The 17752-nt window shown below is 36.6% G+C and overlaps 1 protein-coding gene across 1 annotated transcript in view; it reads left to right on the top strand.

Annotated features, from left to right (window-relative positions):
• The window catches only part of LOC103988692 (uncharacterized), a 29349-nt gene that overhangs the window by 10469 nt on the left and 1128 nt on the right, over nucleotides 1-17752 (top strand). Inside the window, exons 11-20 of the mRNA XM_009407302.3 lie at nucleotides 13-368; nucleotides 2224-2551; nucleotides 2776-2993; nucleotides 3179-3397; nucleotides 5108-5294; nucleotides 10113-10363; nucleotides 12420-12512; nucleotides 12597-12698; nucleotides 12864-13224; nucleotides 15629-15766. Coding sequence (XP_009405577.2) covers nucleotides 13-368; nucleotides 2224-2551; nucleotides 2776-2993; nucleotides 3179-3397; nucleotides 5108-5294; nucleotides 10113-10363; nucleotides 12420-12512; nucleotides 12597-12698; nucleotides 12864-13224; nucleotides 15629-15766 — 2253 coding nt within the window. The remainder of the gene's footprint in view (nucleotides 1-12; nucleotides 369-2223; nucleotides 2552-2775; nucleotides 2994-3178; nucleotides 3398-5107; nucleotides 5295-10112; nucleotides 10364-12419; nucleotides 12513-12596; nucleotides 12699-12863; nucleotides 13225-15628; nucleotides 15767-17752) is intronic.

Below are 17752 nucleotides of genomic sequence, written 5' to 3'. Positions count from 1 at the left end.
GTAGGTTTGCAGGTATACTGCATGGTTGCACATCCATTGCAACCACACCTTGTGGCTACAGGAACCAACATTGGTGTTATTTTAAGTGAGTTTGATGCACGGGCTCTTCCAGCTGTGACTGCTCTAGCGACACCACCTGGCAGCAGAGAACATTCTGCTGTTTACGTAGTTGAAAGGGAGCTAAAGTTACTAAACTTTCAGCTGTCCAACACTGCTAATCCGTCTCTTGGGAGTACTGGGACCATCTCTGAAACAGGAAGATCCAGGACGGAAACAGAACAATTGCTTGTTAAGCAAACAAAGAAGCACATCAGCACACCTGCTCCACATGATTCATATTCCATTCTCTCTGTAAGCAGTTCTGGAAAGTGAGTTTCTTTTCTTAATTTGTGTTATTTGTTAAGAACAATTTTCTTGGCAACTGTTTTCAAGTTATATGTTCATTTATCTAACTTTTCTTGTACAAAATGTCTTGAATTAATTGAATTCAATCTTTTTGCAGATGGAATGGTCTATTAGATTCTGAGACTCTTTGAGTTCTTCTAGTTATTGGAGCCATAAAATTTTGAAAGAATAATCTTCAGTTACTCATTAATGCTGCGTTTATGCAGTATATGTCGATCTCAACATAGTGGTTTTAACATGGTAGCCGAAAAACAAATGAAGAATTGGCTAGAGATCAATGTTTAAAAGCCAATTGTGCTGGTTGGTATGGGTCAGATTTTACTGGTCTGAGACATGACCAGCACGTGGATTGGGTAACCCTGTCTGGTTCAAAATAGTGTTTGCCGGGTGTGCTAGGCAGTAAGCCTGGGATATTATTTTCTTTTTTTAAATAGAGCCTTTTACATCCTTTTTCTCCCTTGCAGCTTCTCTACTGCCTCTCTCTCCTATGATCATCTCTGCAACCACATATTCCTCGTCTGTCACCTCCTAATTGTGTTTCTGGCTCTACTGAGACATGTGATACTATACCAGGACTCTACTAGTTGCCTAAAGATATTGGTGTTAGAATGAGATTAAAATCTTCCAAGAGATAATGGAAAAAATGGTCACTAAATTATTCAATGACATGGTTCTTAATGCAATTGATTGAGGGAATATATTCATGTAGCCAACTAGAGGTGGCAATCTCGAATTGGATCCATGGGTCAATCTAAGCTGACCAAGTCTAGCCTGCTTAAGGTGGCATTCTGTCCATGGGAATTTGCAAAGTATGGACGTATTGGCAGTTTAGGATGTTTCCAAGCCAAGTTTACTTAGTCTTAGTTTTATGATAAAAGGTGAACTGACGTGACTTTGACAAAGCCGTCGTTTTCTTTCTAAAATAAATTTTAACTAATTTTATCTACCAAATGACTTAAGGTCTCAATTCTTGAGATTTATCTGTTGGTAGGTTGGGTGAGATAGGGTCTTGAGTTGTCCCTATATTAACTCCACCTCAACTTGACCCGACTTGACCAATGATCATCAGGACTAAAGATGGAATGTGCATGCAAAATGCATACACAATAAATTGCGGGAGGAGCCTGCACAGTCCATTATTCAACATCTTCACTAGCACTTTCAGTATAAACAATGCCTCCAGTTTATAGTCCTAGAAGGCTAGAACTGATTCTAAAAAGGGTATAATTTCTTGTTGTTGTTTGTATTTTGTAACCAGTTATTTTTGTCTTAAATAAGTCAGAGAGCCATCAAAGCTTTTTCTATCATTTATAACTTTTCTGTTCTTCCTCTACCCCTCAAGTTTGAAAGATGGAAGGCCTAAATAATAGAGGACCAAGAATAGCCTGATCATATCTAATCAGGTAGGAGGTTTACATGAAATAAGGTCAATGTTATACAAATCTTCTTGTAAAGTTCAAGTTTTCCTCCAAATTGAAATACATTGGTAGCTTAAATTATGCTTTTTTAAGAGCAACCTGTTCATATCTAATCTGTCAGGAGATTTCTCCTACATTTGCATTTTGAACAATGTAAGAATTATCTATAACTTCCAAGTGCCTCCAAAATTTTCAATGTCTTAATTTTTTTTGTCTGTAGAAGATAATGTACCATGCTCTGTTATGAATCTAATTACAATTACAAATATTAACATATAATAAATTCACAATTATTGTTTGCACACCAAATAGGAGAATCTACCTTATGGTTCTTATTCATGTTTGTCTTGTCAATGTTGTTGTACTAATATTTCCTCTCCTTTTTTTTTAATCTATTTAGGTATGTTGCAATTGTATGGCCCGATATTCCTTCGTTTTATGTGTACAAGGCCAGTGATTGGTCGGTTGTAGATTCAGGGACCGGGAAGCTTTTTGCTTGGGATACATGCCGTGACAGATATGCTTTAGTGGAAACTGCTTTGCCTCCTCGAATACCACTTATTAAAGGGGGTTCTTCTAAAAAAGCAAAAGAAGCTGCTGCTGCAGCTGCTCAAGCTGCTGCTGCAGCTGCTAGTGCAGCTTCTGCAGCAACTGTGCAAGTGCGTATTTTGCTGGATGATGGGACTTCACATGTCATGGCAAGGTCTATTGAAGGGCGTAGTGATCCAGTATGTTGTCTTTTGCTGTTACGGCAACTGAGTTCCTCTTCATTTAAACATGCTGATGAGTAGCTCTTATATGTAGTGTTTTAATTTGTCTGCTTAAACTCTATGGTTACTGTACTTTTTTTTATTCTGATTGACCTTTTCCAAATGCATTTTGTTCCAAACAATTGTTTCAGTTGGTAGCATTAGATGTTAGAATCTCAAGTCTCAAAAATCTTTCTCTGAAGGTTATTGGCTTGCATGGTGGTGCATTACTTGGTGTTGCATATCGAACATCACGGAGGATCAGCCCTGTTGCTGCAACTGCCATTTCAACAATTCAGTCAATGCCTTTATCGGGCTTTGGCAATAGTGGAGCTATGTTGTCTTTTGCTGCAGCCGATGATCCTTTTTCTTCCAATAAACCTGCTGCAGAAGCTGCACCACAAAACTTCCAGCTGTACAGGTGGCATGAGTTTTCCTGCACACTTGATATTTTTTTCTCAGTATTTTGTTTATTGAATTGAGTAATTGCAGTTGTATATTGCTGTATAATATGTATATTACAGTCTTTGTTTTAACTGTAGTTTGTACTAATACTTTTTGTTTAATGGTTGACTTCATTATTATTTAAAATTTTAAACAATGCAGTTGGGAGACCTACCAGCCTGTAAGCGGTCTTCTCTCCCAGCCAGAGTGGACTGCATGGGACCAAACTGTTGAGTATTGTGCTTTTGCTTACCATCAGTACATTATTATATCTTCCTTGCGCCCTCAATATAGGTATCTGGGAGATGTGGCAATTTCTTTTGCTACTGGTGCTGTTTGGCATCGTAGGCAGCTTTTTGTTGCTACACCAACTACAATCGAGTAAGATACAAATCACTTCTCAATATAGTTTGTTTTCATCGAACATGTTCTGACGCATATGCATATGGGGTATGTCAAGGACTTAAGTGCTGGTCACAACTCCTGTGCTTTGGATGGTGTTTGACACCATGGATTCAAGCACAGTGCATGGCGACCAGTACCTACTGGTCCAACCATATGGTCCAATACATATTGGTATTAATCTTTTTATTCTTTTTTTGGTTGGTACCGGGCATATGAGTCAGTGTACCCCCTTCTATGCCAGTAGCTAATCAGATCAATATATTACTGAAATTGGTTCCAGATTAAGATTAAAATTTTTGGTTGACATTGTATGTACAGTCATCATGACATAAAATTGCTGTGCCCATGCTTCAGTGGTGGCAGCAGACAATGCTTACATTAATTGAGTGCCCTGGAGAAACCAAACCATAACCGTACAAAATTGCTTGTAGTGACCAGCTCGGGTGCACTAGGAAGTTGTTCTCCATTCAAAGTTCTGTATTCATGCTGTCTAAATATCATGAAACAGGAGTCTATTTCTTAGATAAAACAAAGATTTGTACTATGTTGGCCAAAGTTTCTTTCCATGGTGAACAAAAGACATTCAATTCGTACCTTTCTGTGATGCGTCTGTATGTTGAAGTTAATTTGATTGAAAGTAGTCCAATTGCAAAAGAAGTTGGGAAGCTACTTAATTTCTTTCATTGTTGTTTCTGTGAACCAAATTTTGAAGTCAGAAAGTAGTAACTCAGACAAAGTAACTACCTATATCATCTGTGGCATGTATGTGCTCCTGCAGATTTAAAAAACACAGATAAAAAAGGGTGTATGGGGCTCTCATCAGTGTGGGGTCCTTTTTGTTGTTTTACTACAATAGTCTGCACCCTGTTTATCTTCATTCTGATGACAACAAGTCATACTTCATTTTCCTTGCTGTCGCATTTGTGGCTTGCATTACTGAATCATGGACCACATACCTGTCATGTTGGCCCACCATCTAATTGCATCGTGTTCTTTATTACTGCAGTAACTGATCTAGAGTGCAATATTAAAGCAAATGCTTATTGGTCTCATTGTTGTGTTTATCAATTATGGGTATCTAGTTATCAATTAGCTTCATTTAGTTTTATCTATGTTAATCCTTCACCCATTTTTTTGAAAAAGTTTATCTGACAACTTGAATATTGGTGCATCTTTGGGAATTTGTTTGATGTTGTCAAATGCTAACAAATTCTTACGCAGATGCTTGTATAATGTGTTATATGTTTTTGTTTCTGCATTATTATTCAAAACTCTGTAAAAACAGAATGATAAGATTTTAAGCAACTGACACAAAATTTAGCATGTGTTACTTTGTTTTATCCTTGGTACACACTTCATTGCCGTATTCTCCAAGATAAACTTGCTCTAATTATTGCCAGAACCAATATTGTTTTTATCATCTTCTATATCAACAATTTTTGGTATCTAGTTTTTCTTAATTCCTTTAGCTTCAGCTAAACTTGTCCTTGTTTGGGCATCTAACATGTCATGCAGCTTATAGCAGTATTTCTCTTGTTTGATGATTTTCTCAGTTTAGCAGTCACCTACCATATACAAATCAATAATAATGTTTTCAAGCGTAAATAAGATGAATGATTGGTTTCACTAAATATATTATTTACAATGCCTTTACCTCTATAATGCTAATTGCTTTATGTCTTATAGGTGTGTGTTTGTAGACGCTGGAGTTGCACCAATCGATCTGGAAACCAAGAAAAAAAAAGAGGAAACGAAAGCTCGAGAAACTCAAAGTAGGGTGTTTGCTGAGCATGGGGAGTTGGCACTCATCACAGTTGATAGCCCACAGGTGACCACGAGTGAGAGAATCTCGCTAAGGCCTCCAATGCTTCAGGTGATCCAATTAAGTTTTATTATATATTAAGTTTACAACTGACTGTAGAACTGGTTTAAAGTATAGCCATTGGTTGCCTAATGTCAACATACTACTGTGTTACCTCTCCGTTAAATATTGGTTGATTTGAACATTTACAATATTTAGTTTTTATGTGTCATCCATAATAGGCTATCCACACATACAAGATTTGCCAGTATTGATAGGTGATAATTATTTGATTTCAGGCACAACTATTTATATCACGATCCAAGTATAATAAGCTACTTAGGTACACATGATCAATTATTTACTACCCCATCTCAACCTGACCCATTGCCAACTTTTACGGTAAAGACTAAAGACAGGAATGATTAGGGTGAGAAACCTGCATGTATACCTGATCGAAATTTGTCAAATTTTCTCCCATTTAGTAAGAAGGTTTGCACTATGAAGTTATAAGGTTGTAAGATAGTCATTGAGTTCGTCTCTACTGTCTTATGGTGTTGGTTTTAATTAATGGGCTATTCCAGAGACAAAATGGGACCAGCTTTCTTATTTATAATGATATGACTGGAGTAGTGAGATTAAATAATATGTCCATCTTATTCTTATGTTCAACAGATGCTAGCCATTTGAAATTATATATGTCAGTAAGTTAATCACTCACTAGGAAGAATGCAGAAATAAATTGAAACTTGAAAGATCTTAATCTTGGGCAAGAATTGTTATTTAGATCTCAATTTTGAAGCTTTGGCTATAAATTTTAAGTTTATTTTGCTTGCTTTGGCGGTTACTTTTGTTGTCCCTTTCTTCAAGTGGCAAAAGTGTATTTTTTAACGGTGAAGAATAACCAAACTTTGAAACTTGGACGTCTAATGCTACCCTAACTTAAACTAGGTCATACTATAAAGGTTCTATAGCTAAGGAATGTGTCATCTCAAGAATTAGTAACAATATCATGAGACACATTATGAAACTTTGGGAAAGAGTAATCCAAAGTAGGATAGTATTTAAGGCAAATATTTTTTAAAATCATTTTGGTTTTTATGCTAGATGATTAAAGCTATTTATTTATTAAGACAATGACTGAAAAAATACAGAGAGTAAAAGAAAGATTTGTATATAGTTTTTATTGATCTAGAGAAAGACTATGATAGAATTCCTAGAGATTTATTATTGTAAGTTTTAGGAAAGAAAAGTGATCCACTAATCATATTGATTAGTGATTAATAAAGGATATATTTAATAATGTAGTAACTAGTATTAGAACTATAGATAATTTGTCCGGTGAGATTCCTGTTAGTATACGACTACATCAAGGTTTCATATTAAGTCTCTTTTTTCACGATGAACTTACTAGTTATTTACATGTAAATATTCCTTATGTACGTTTAGCGATTTTAAAAGGCGCTCGGGCGCTCGCCTAAGCGCTCGGGCAAGGCGAGGCGAGGCCAGAGCGCCTCGCTAATCTCCCAGGCGGCGCGCTTCAAACAGGCGCCAGCGCGCCGCCTGGGCGCTCGCCCGAGCCCAGGCGCTGGGCGCTTCGGGCGAGCGCCCGGGTTAACCAAGACGATCGAATCAGGATTTTAGGTCTGGTTCGGTCTATGATGGTTAGTTGGTTTAATCGAACCAACTAAAACTGATATAAGTGACAATCGAACCCTAACCCTCGCCGCTGCCGATCCCGATCCCGCTGCTTGCCGTTGTCGCTACTCGCAAACGCTGCCGTTGTCGCCGCTGTCGCTGCTCGCAAACGCTGCCGTTGTGGTCGCTCGCGCCTCCCGCTGCTCGCCGCTCCCGCTCCCGCTCCTGCTCCCGCTGCCGCTGCTCGTCGCTGTTGTTGCTCGCAAACGCTGCCGCTGTCGTCGCTCGCACCTCTCGCTGCTCGCCGCTCCCGCTATCGTCGCTCGTCGCTGTCGTCGCTCGCCGCTGCCGCTATCGCCGCTGCCGTTGTCGCCGCTCGCCGCTTCCTCTTTTCTCAATCAGTAGGCTCAGCACCCCTTTACACTTCCTTTTAACAGTATACGTATACTGTATACTATTAATATTATTAAGTTATTTGAAATGATTAATTTTTAATACTGTTAATAGATTAATAATATATTATTTTAATTTTAATACTATTAATTTTTATTTATTTGAAACTTTTTGTTAATGTGGCATTGTGATTTTGTATCTTAGATTTTCTTAATTTAATAGCATATTTTTATTTAAAATTTTAAATAATTATATTTATTAATTATATTATATATTTTTATATTTTAGCGTCTCGCTTCGCTCGGGCGAGCGCCTAGCGCCTCGGGCATTTTTGGACCTTGGTGCTTTTTGGCGTCTAGCGCCTAGCGTTTTTTAAATCACTGTGTACGTTAATATTATTTACTGATGATATTGTCTTAATCTCTTACTTTGTTGAGAATCTAAATTGAATTGATTTTAAACTTGAGTCAAGGTTTTAGATTAAATAGGACTAAGATGATGTAATTTTAGTAACATTAGGAATGAATGAATCGGAGGACATACGATATAGTTAAGTTGGATGATGAGAAGTTTAATTAAGTAATAGTTTTAGGGATCTTGGATCATTTATTCAAGAAGATAAGAGATTGATGAAGATATTATTCATAGACTAAAAATAGAATAGGTAAAATGACGAGGGACATCAAGACTTAAGAATTTGAGTGTCAAATAGTTAAAAAATAATATATACAAAAAGTTTGTGTTGTTGAGATGAGAATATTGAGGTGAATATTGAGATGAGTTAAGGACATAAAAAAATATTTTATTCGTAAAGTATCATTTCGATGGAGGATAAAATGAGGAAGAATTGTTTAAAATAGTATGAAAATGTGATCAGATGACCTATAGATTAGAAGAAAATGAGGAAGAATCGTTTTAGATGGTCTAAGCATATACTCAGAAGTTCTACAAATATGGTAGTTAGAAGAGATTAAATAATTATTATTAGTGATATGAGGAGGGAAGGGGTAGAAGAAAACCTAAAAAGATATTAATGGAAACTATAAAAAAAGACTTAAATACTCTTAACTGAAGATATCTGTACATATCTCTTAATTGCGGCAAAAGATTTATGTAGTCGACCCCAAATATTTGAGACTTTATGACTTTGTTGTTGTTTTATAGCATTCTTCATAGGACTAGGGATAGTTTATCATCTACCCAAGCCATGTTATGACCAAATCCTATTGTCACATATCACTTCAGAAACCAAACTATGATGAAAAAAGCTTAACAACTTGCAACAGAAGAGCCACAAAGCGAAAATCATCTCATTGAGTAATGCATATTTGAGGCAAGGTTTCATATACCTTCCCATTCTGGTTTTGATAACCTGGTGGACTATTATGAGATCAAGACAGTTCACCAACCTGTGTTGCCCTATACTTTGGAAAAATAATTAAAAAGTGAGATGAGTGGTATGTCAAGCTGGACTGAGTGACTGGTGCTTGGTGGAACTTAGTTGAACTGTTTCATGATGCCCACCTTTCTACCTTGTCTCTGATCCAATTAAAGCTGACTTCTGGTGGGACATATTGTACCTGTCCCACAATGGTTGGTACCGGTGCGTGCCACAAATAGATATTTATGCTTGAAGGCGCTTTTCTCATTCATATCTTCTTCAGTTGCTATATGTAACATTAAGAAAGGATTGCATTTCTGGTAGGCCCCAAGAAACTTGAAGTTTTAGCATGATATATGCAGACATGTATTTTGTTGCTCAGACATGGAATGGCAGTGATAACCTGTTGGCTTGCAACCTAGTGGTTCATATGCAAGACTTGATGACTGTAGCATCAACTGCATTTTCAGTTGGCATAAAATTAATGAAAATGACAGGAACACAACATTGTTTTCTGTAGGCTAGGTGGGGGAGGAACCTCCTTTCCTCATCTATGTTGCTTTCTTTTCAAATGTTGTCTTTGCACCATTGCACCTCTTTGATGACCTTGGTCCATTGTTCAAGTTGCTGTTTCTAGATAATTCGTCTTTGAAAAATAAAGTTTAAACATGATATAATAAGTTTTTTCCAACAGTGATACAATGCATCATTTTTATTTTGTAGTTATTCATATACATCTGATTACTTGTGATTCCACAGGAACTTTTCGACAGTTGCAAAGAGCACTTACCCACTAAAAGTTCACAAACTTTCATGATGCCCTTGCAAATATCGTAATACCCATCTAAAGTTCACAAATTTGATGAACATTCTTTCAAAATTTCACTAAGTAGGCATACATGGAAAAAGACCACCTTTGAAGGGGTATATAAAATGTAGAGGACAACCATGGCAATTGCAATTTTGCATTTTTTGCACGGCATATATAAAATCATCTCTTTAAAGATGAATGACATGGGCACAAAATATATTCTTGTATTCATGACATATGTTTCTTTTCTTTCTTATTGTGTTTGTTTTATCTGTCTTGGAGAATTTGATGCTGCTTACAGAGTAACAATCTTATCTTTCATGTTCATTCTTTACTTCACCTTTGTTGTGTCTTCAAAGAATGGGTAGTCACAAAGATCCCAAAAATTTCTTCATCCTTTGTGAACACGTAGTCATTTCTATGACATTGAATCATTGTAGTTAGTCATCCAACTCAAATTGGAAAACAAGGTTCAAACTTGAAATAGTCAATTTAAAATATCCATTTTGACATGCTGATGTGATGAACTTTTATTTTTTCTTGTTAGTTTATTATTTTGCTTCAACATCACAGTTTGGCAGAAGTGTCAAGTTGTTTACTTGCAATGATGACAATCAAGTATCATGTCCCAATTTATCCTGATAAATGAATGATTCTCCTCTTTTAGGTTGTTCGCTTGGCCTCCTTTCAGCATGCCCCTTCTATACCACCATTCATAACATTGCCCAAGCAATCGAGAGTAGATGGGGAAGATGCAGTTCTGCCAAAAGAGATGGAAGAAAGAAAAGTGAATGAAGTTGCTGTTGCTGGAGGAGGTGTATCTGTGGCAGTTACTCGGTTTCCTCCAGAACAGAAACGTCCCATAGGGCCTCTTATTCTGGTTGGTGTTAGAGATGGGGTCCTTTGGCTTATTGACAGGTAAGATCATGCTAGTAATGATAGTTCGTTGATTATAATCTGAAATCTGTTGGCACATTTCGGTTCACATATTGGAATCTGTCACAACTTATATGGGTATGACAGGATAATAAATACCATGGATAACTTAAGCTCAATATTGAACACAATTTACTGTTATATTGAACTTTCGATTGTAAAATATTTGGCCAGCTGCACATCCATGAGGATCATAATTCGGATGAAATATTTAGTTTTTCTATATGCTATGAATTTTAAGCACCATTAGTAGTCATGCATTCATTCATATATTTATAGGTGTAGAGCCATCACTAAACTGGACGTCAAGATACCGTCTACTAGGGCCTAAATATGGGCCAGTTGTTGGCTATGGGTCTAATCTTAAGGTGGTAGAGATTCTGATATATTAACTGGTTGAGTGTGCTATTACAAACTTGGTCTTAAATATTTATAGGAATCAGGGTCTGCCATACCGAACTGTACCGCCCGGTATGGGCGGTATGTACCGGTCCGACAGGTTGTCGGTACGAGGACCGCCCGTTACCGGTCCGAGTGCACTGTAACACTGTAGCAGTGCTACAGTACTCGGCACACCTGGGTGTACCGCTCGGTACACTTGGGTGTACCGTTCGGTATACCGTACCATACCGGTATCGAGCCCAGGTCGAAATACTGGTACGGTACGGTATTGCGAACCTTGATAGAAACACAGTCCAGGCAACTCATTTTTCTCATCAGGTCAGATCGTGACATCTGTCATGACTTTCATACTAAAGCTCATTTTATGAAATAAATATAGCAATGCCACAATCTGTCCGAGAAGTCTAAACACCCTTGTATTTTAAGTTATATTTTAAATCTTCTGATCATTATTAAAGTATAACTCTTTTTTAGCCTTTAACTGCTTCCTTTGCACTCTCATACTGTCACAGTCTACTTCATTATCTTTTAAACATGTGAAAGGCTCAATAAACAAGTTTTAACTATGCGCCAAAAAATTAGAGAATAATTTACCTTTTATATTCATTTTTACTGAAGAAAAAATAGTAATAGAAGCATTTCATTTGTAACTGTCACCAAATTGTGTCACAAAATGCTTTAGAGATAGAACATTTTCGAAGTTAGGATCAATCCATAAAAACCTGAAAATTCTGGAAGAAAACTCAAGTGCATCAAATAATTGGTTGTAAATGTACTGCTTCGGTCAGACAAGTATCTTAGAGCATTTAATGATCCTAAACTGGACAATGCTGACTTAGTATAACATATAGCATAACCATAATGAGCTTAAATGTTAATAGGATTCCTTGTCAACTTGATACTTCAAAATTGTCAGAGCTAATAAACCTTTTAAAGTAATACTTTTTATTATCATTATTTGCTGAACAAATCTCACTCAAAACACTAGGTGCCCTAAAATAGAGTGAAATTAAGATAAAAGAAATTAGTTCGCCATTGAATTACAACATCTTTAGCTCAACTGTTAGCCCTATATACATTACAATTTGGCGGTGAACCATGATATGACTTTTCATCTTGGAAAGATTTTCCTGAAAAAAACCTAAATTACCATCTGATTTCCCTCTGAAAAAGTTTTGCAATTTCGAAGAAATTAACTACATATGGAATCACATCACAAATTATGATTCACACAGGCAGTGTAAATTCAAATTATGATTCAGTATTATTTATTCAAATAAAGAGAATCTGACAATTATATAAGAACTTTCAGTAATCACATCGCAAGATGTTTGGTAAGATTACTCTTGTTCACATTTTATTGCATGTGCATAATGGAAGGGTAAACACTATGGTGTATTTTCTTAATCATCCACTGCATAAATGATTCAGATTAGTTAGGTTTCTTCTTTTAGTTTCTTCAACTCCTGTTTACCTAATTGCCTTTCCCAAATCTGGGGTGATCCTTTTGTTTGCTTCCTTTTGTACATTTATTTCAGCAAACAGTTTGTATACTTGGCAAAGAAGCGAATACCAATTTTACATCATCCAGTTTTTTGTTATAATTTTTTATGGCCGCTTTGATATCTGTTTTCAGGCATATGTGTGCACATGCCTTGTCTCTCAGCCATCCAGGTATTCGTTGCCGGTGTCTTGCTGCATATGGAGATGCAGTTAGTGCAGTGAAATGGTATTATTACCATTCTAATATATCATTTTTATTTTGCATTGAATTTCCTCAAGAAGACCTGCGAGTATTCCTTTACCTCTGCAGGGCAACTAGGCTTAGTCGTGAGCATCATGATGATTTGGCTCAATTCATGCTTGGGATGGGATATGCAACTGAAGCTCTTCATTTGCCAGGAATATCCAAGAGGTCTGTAAAAAAGGGTAGTTAATTTGTAATCATCACCAATAACATGCAATATTAATTGACTCCTTGTTTGTTTTGTAGTTGAGCATGAATTGGTCTACTATTGTGTATTTTATACTGATTTAAATCAAGAGCTAATATGACTTAATTTACACTAATTTACACCAGGTTAGAGTTTGACTTGGCTATGCAGAGCAATGACTTGAAGAGGGCCTTGCAGTGCTTGTTGACGATGAGCAATAGCAGGGATGTTGGTCAAGAAACTACAGCTGCAGATATCACTGAGATTCTTAGTCTAACTGCTGTTAAGCAGGAAAATCTTGTGGATGCTGTCCAGGGTATAGCAAAATTTGCTAAGGAGTTTTTGGACCTTATTGATGCTGCAGATGCTACAGGACAAGCTGATATTGCTCGTGAAGCTCTCAAAAGGTTGGCTGCTGCTGGATCTGTGAAGGGTGCTTTGAAAGGTCAAGTTTTGAGAGGACTAGCACTACGACTTGCAAATCATGGAGAGCTAACCAGACTTTCAGTATGTAGACTATCCTTTTCAATTGCTAAAAGTATTTTTCTTTTAGCTACAACATAGGCATATCTTAAGTGGTTAGCATAAGTACACTTTAATTAACACATACCTCATGGATGATCATTCTAATCTAAAGTTTTAGCTTAGGTGGCTGTTTTCTTTCTTACTTTTTCTTCAAGGTCAAATCAAATTTGTGTTGATTATATTGTTGCTTATTAGTATTTTATCACAAAGTTAGATGCTCATGGTCTTTCCCAAGTATTGTACAGGCAGATTTGTGGTAAAATACATTTGGATTGAGATCCTTATGAATTTTTAAAATTTATTTATGATGTAATTTGATGGTATTTAAGATGTTGAACATCATTTGTAAACCCATATCCTTCAGTATCTTAATTATTTTAGTTGTGCGCCTGTTCTCAAGATTGCGTAAATTAACCATATATTGCTTGTGTCTTGCACCATTGTGCCTCCTACTTAGTTGTTACCTCAAGCACTTTAAAGGGTTAGGGAGTCATTGTCAGGCTAATAATGCCTTGATTAATACCTATTATACTTGCTTATCTCCTTCCTGATTAAGTAAAATTTACACAATGTCCGTCCATGGCCAGACCAGTACAGTTCTGGTCCATATTGGTTTACTGACACAGAATACCAATATGTTTGCATCCTAGTTCATGACTGACCAATAAATTTCTGCTGGTACAAACTCGTCCCAGTGAACTTTTGTTCTTTGGTCCTAATCAAGGTTTCAGTAATCAGTCGAAGACTAGATTTGGTCCCTGGCTGGACCGGATGTAGTCTGGTATGCCATGGACCAAAGAGAAAGAGGCAGAGAAGAGGGGAGCGAGAGAACAAGGAGAGAGGTGGTGGAGGAGAATGACTGTATGAACCATAGGAAGCAATGCCGATGATGGGAGGAGGTAGATGCTGAGGCGGTGGTGGAGGTTCCAATCGACAACCTACAGACTTGAGAGAGGCTGCTGTGACATCCAACAGTTGCTGCCAACAGCATCTTTCATGAAGCATAACAACATGAAGGCGTATCTCACAATCTTATTGGTTCTTGCTGAGGAAATACTTAGTAAACAAGAAAATTGAAAGTTTATCGTAGGTTATTATTTGCAGACTTAAAAATTTTCTTAAGGCCTATCACATGTAACCAAAAGTAAAATATTTTTACTTGTCACAATGACTTGCTTAGTTTTTTCTTTTAATTTAATAACATTTTTTAAAGTCAGTTTTATGTTTAATGCTTGCATCTGTCTACCTGTTGGAGGTGCGGCTTATAGCTTATATGGGGATTACAGAGTTAGAAACATCTCATATAGATCTTCATATGAAGTGGATATGGTTCATAGAATCAACCTACCAACCTCTATGTAGTACCCTCTTTCTGTGGTATAAGACAAGTCAATCCCTGTACTGATTTCTCAACATTTAGGAAAACTACTAAATGACAACAAACCAAGTAAAATAAAGATGTTCGTCTTGGTTATGATTATTGTTATACGAAATTTTTGCATGGAACCATGGTCTTTCAAAGTGAAAAAGGTCCATTTCCATTCATTAATTGGAGACTACGCTTTGAGAAGTAGGAAATTGTTATCAATTTTTTTATTAAATGCATCCTTAAACTTTCAGCACAACCTGGTGTGTATGATTAGCTCCAAACTACCAAATCACGTCCAATACCCTTCCAAATATGTCGATAATAAGTTTTAATTGAATTTTATTTTGCTTGGCAGATTATTAGACAGGGAAATTTGATATCAGTCACATAAAATTATATAATCAATATTTAATTAGAATAGTAATCATGATGTATTTTCTCTAAATTAAAAGGAGATCTTATAAGACAATTATACGGATAAATGTTTTATATGAATCGGATCTCTCAGCAGTTAGCAAACTACGTATGCCTAGAGTTATTGTCATTGAGACAAAGAGGTGCTACTAACAAGGCAAAGAAGAAAAAGAAATTGATTGCAATCATGTAAAATGATGAGAAATACAACTGAAAATAAGCTTAATGGTGTGAAAGGGATCCATGTAGATGGACTGCAACTAATCAGGATCTATTATTTGTCTTTTAAATATTTGGTTGAGAAATGACAAGATCAGTTAGAATATCTTGCGGTTACCATTAATGATGCTTGTGCAACAGGCCATAGAATCAGCAATTTAGCAAATAAAATGTGAACACCTGGCAATCTAAAGACTTGTGCAAAAGGGCCATATGATTAGCATTTTTGCGACTGTAAGGTGAACACCTAGCAATTGAAGTAAAAGCTAGTGGGAGAAGCATTTGACATGCATGTGCCAGTTTACATGCAAGTCAATTCATGAATTTTTTTTTCCTCATCCAGTACTCCAAAACACTTGATTAACACTCTGCTGTTTCTTTCAGGGTTTGATAAATAATCTGATTGTAGCGGGTCATGGGCGTGAAGCAGCATTTTCTGCAGCAGTTTTAGGAGATAATGCATTAATGGAGAAGGCATGGCAGGACACTGGGATGCTTGCAGAGGCTGTACTACATGCTCATGTAAGTATCCAAGGCCTTCTATTCCTTTAAGAGGTTTATTTATAAGATTTGTGAATTAATTAGGAAGAAGACGTTTCAAATACCACAGGAGCCATTGGACATGTGAGATGCCCCTTTTTAATTACAGGAATACTCTCAATCATGTCAAAAATACTGAATCTCCCAATATTAGATACTATTTGGTATATGATCTTTAGGTAGATACCTGAAAATGCAATGTCTTCCTACATTAACCTCTTTTTTCTTTTTGGAACGGAAAGAAATGACTGCAAATTAATTAACAAAATTAGGTAGATATCTGAAAATAGCCTTTAGTGAGTTTTCTTTTTTTTGGGAACCATGTAAGAATGAGTATGTGATTGACATTTAGCTGTCGTAACTAACATCGTCACGACACAACCTGATGACCTATATGCTAACAACCAAGAGTTGAAATTTTGCACCGTACCAGAGTTTCGAGCTTTGTCGGTATGGTGCGATATGCGTAATTTAGGTGTAAAATCCTCTGAAAATATCTGAAAAATAGGAAAAAAAAAAGTTAGGATAGGGTTTTTAAGTTAGAAATAGATATAGTAATAGTATAAATTTAACAAAATCAATGTAAATTAGGTAAGAATAGTGTCATGTCTTTTTTGGGCTTTGAAGAATAGCCTTGTGCAAGGTTCATATTTCGGTCCATTACAGATTGTCCTTCTGTAAATATTGAAATATCTATAGAAAAATCATTTAAATTGTTAGATTATTTTATTACAATATAAATTTTAAAATTCAAATGAATTAAATAATCATATAAGTATATATACCTAATTGTTTATTCTACTACCAAAACAAACGATGAGCCTCCACGAGTGGTGGATCGGGGTTCTCGATCCTATACATTTGCATATCAATATGATATGTTTGTTGGACCTAATCCTGAAATTGATCTCATGACATAGTGTATTGATACACCGTATGTCATTGGTGCATCAATGTGGTGATAATCGTAGGTTGATCGTCATGAATCATATTTGTCCGAGGCGGCTCCTGAGGCATGTATTGGTGAATGTTAGAACTTCCACATTTGCTACTGATATATTGCTCTCTATGATACTATTGCTCAGAGAAGTATGACTATCTACATCATGTAGGCTCTATCGCATCTGCTTAAATTTATCCATTGTCTTCCCCTTCCACAAACTTGATCAGTACTTTGTCGAGTTCCATGATTTGAATCTTGGGTGGCATGTGTAAAATATTCCTCCTCGGTCCATGCACTACCCTCAAGTTGTGTAGACGAGACCAACGATTGCTCGGCGTCGCCGCTATCATCCGTCGAGGCACTGTTGTCCGTGTTGCTATCATGCTCTGGATCGAGCGAGTTGTTAAATGCGATTGTGAAGGTGTCTCGTCGCCCGACTCGATTCTTTCTAACGATGCGATTGATGCTACTACCTTCTCCTTTGCCTTTGCATACTGGGCGGATGACTATGATCGTTGGGTGTATGTAGTTCCTTGAGCAGTTTGACTTGATATTGTTGGACTCCTATCACAAGAAAGGGCTCCAACGATCAATTTGATCGTTGGAACACTGTTATAGGTCGTTTCGTCCGATCCTTCAGCGTATTGCCCAATCGGCATGTTGACCTTTCGCAACATCCGATTTTTTTGGCGCAATGTCCGATCCTTCAGCCTAATGCTCAAACTTAGTCCTGTGTCACTCAAAATGCATATTAGATCATAACTTTATCAATTGGTTTCATTATCAAAATTTGAGATTCAACAATGTTAATATAGAAGTAATCCTTAAGGTTGCTCTGATTCATTTGTCATAATTTGGACCTATAGGACAACATACTCTGGACTTGGCTATAACAAGCCTACAACTGTGTGGTCCAAAATATTTAATCTGCAAAAGTTCCAATTAAATATCATTCTGATCTAGGATTGTTGGGGCATCATAAGAGAATCATATTTCACACCAAGAGTGATAGACATCGACGAGTT

Source organism: Musa acuminata, chromosome BXJ1-6, assembly GCF_036884655.1.
Source record: "Musa acuminata AAA Group cultivar baxijiao chromosome BXJ1-6, Cavendish_Baxijiao_AAA, whole genome shotgun sequence".
NCBI classification, from domain to species: domain Eukaryota; kingdom Viridiplantae; phylum Streptophyta; class Magnoliopsida; order Zingiberales; family Musaceae; genus Musa; species Musa acuminata.
This window is presented reverse-complemented; position numbering and strand designations above follow the sequence as displayed.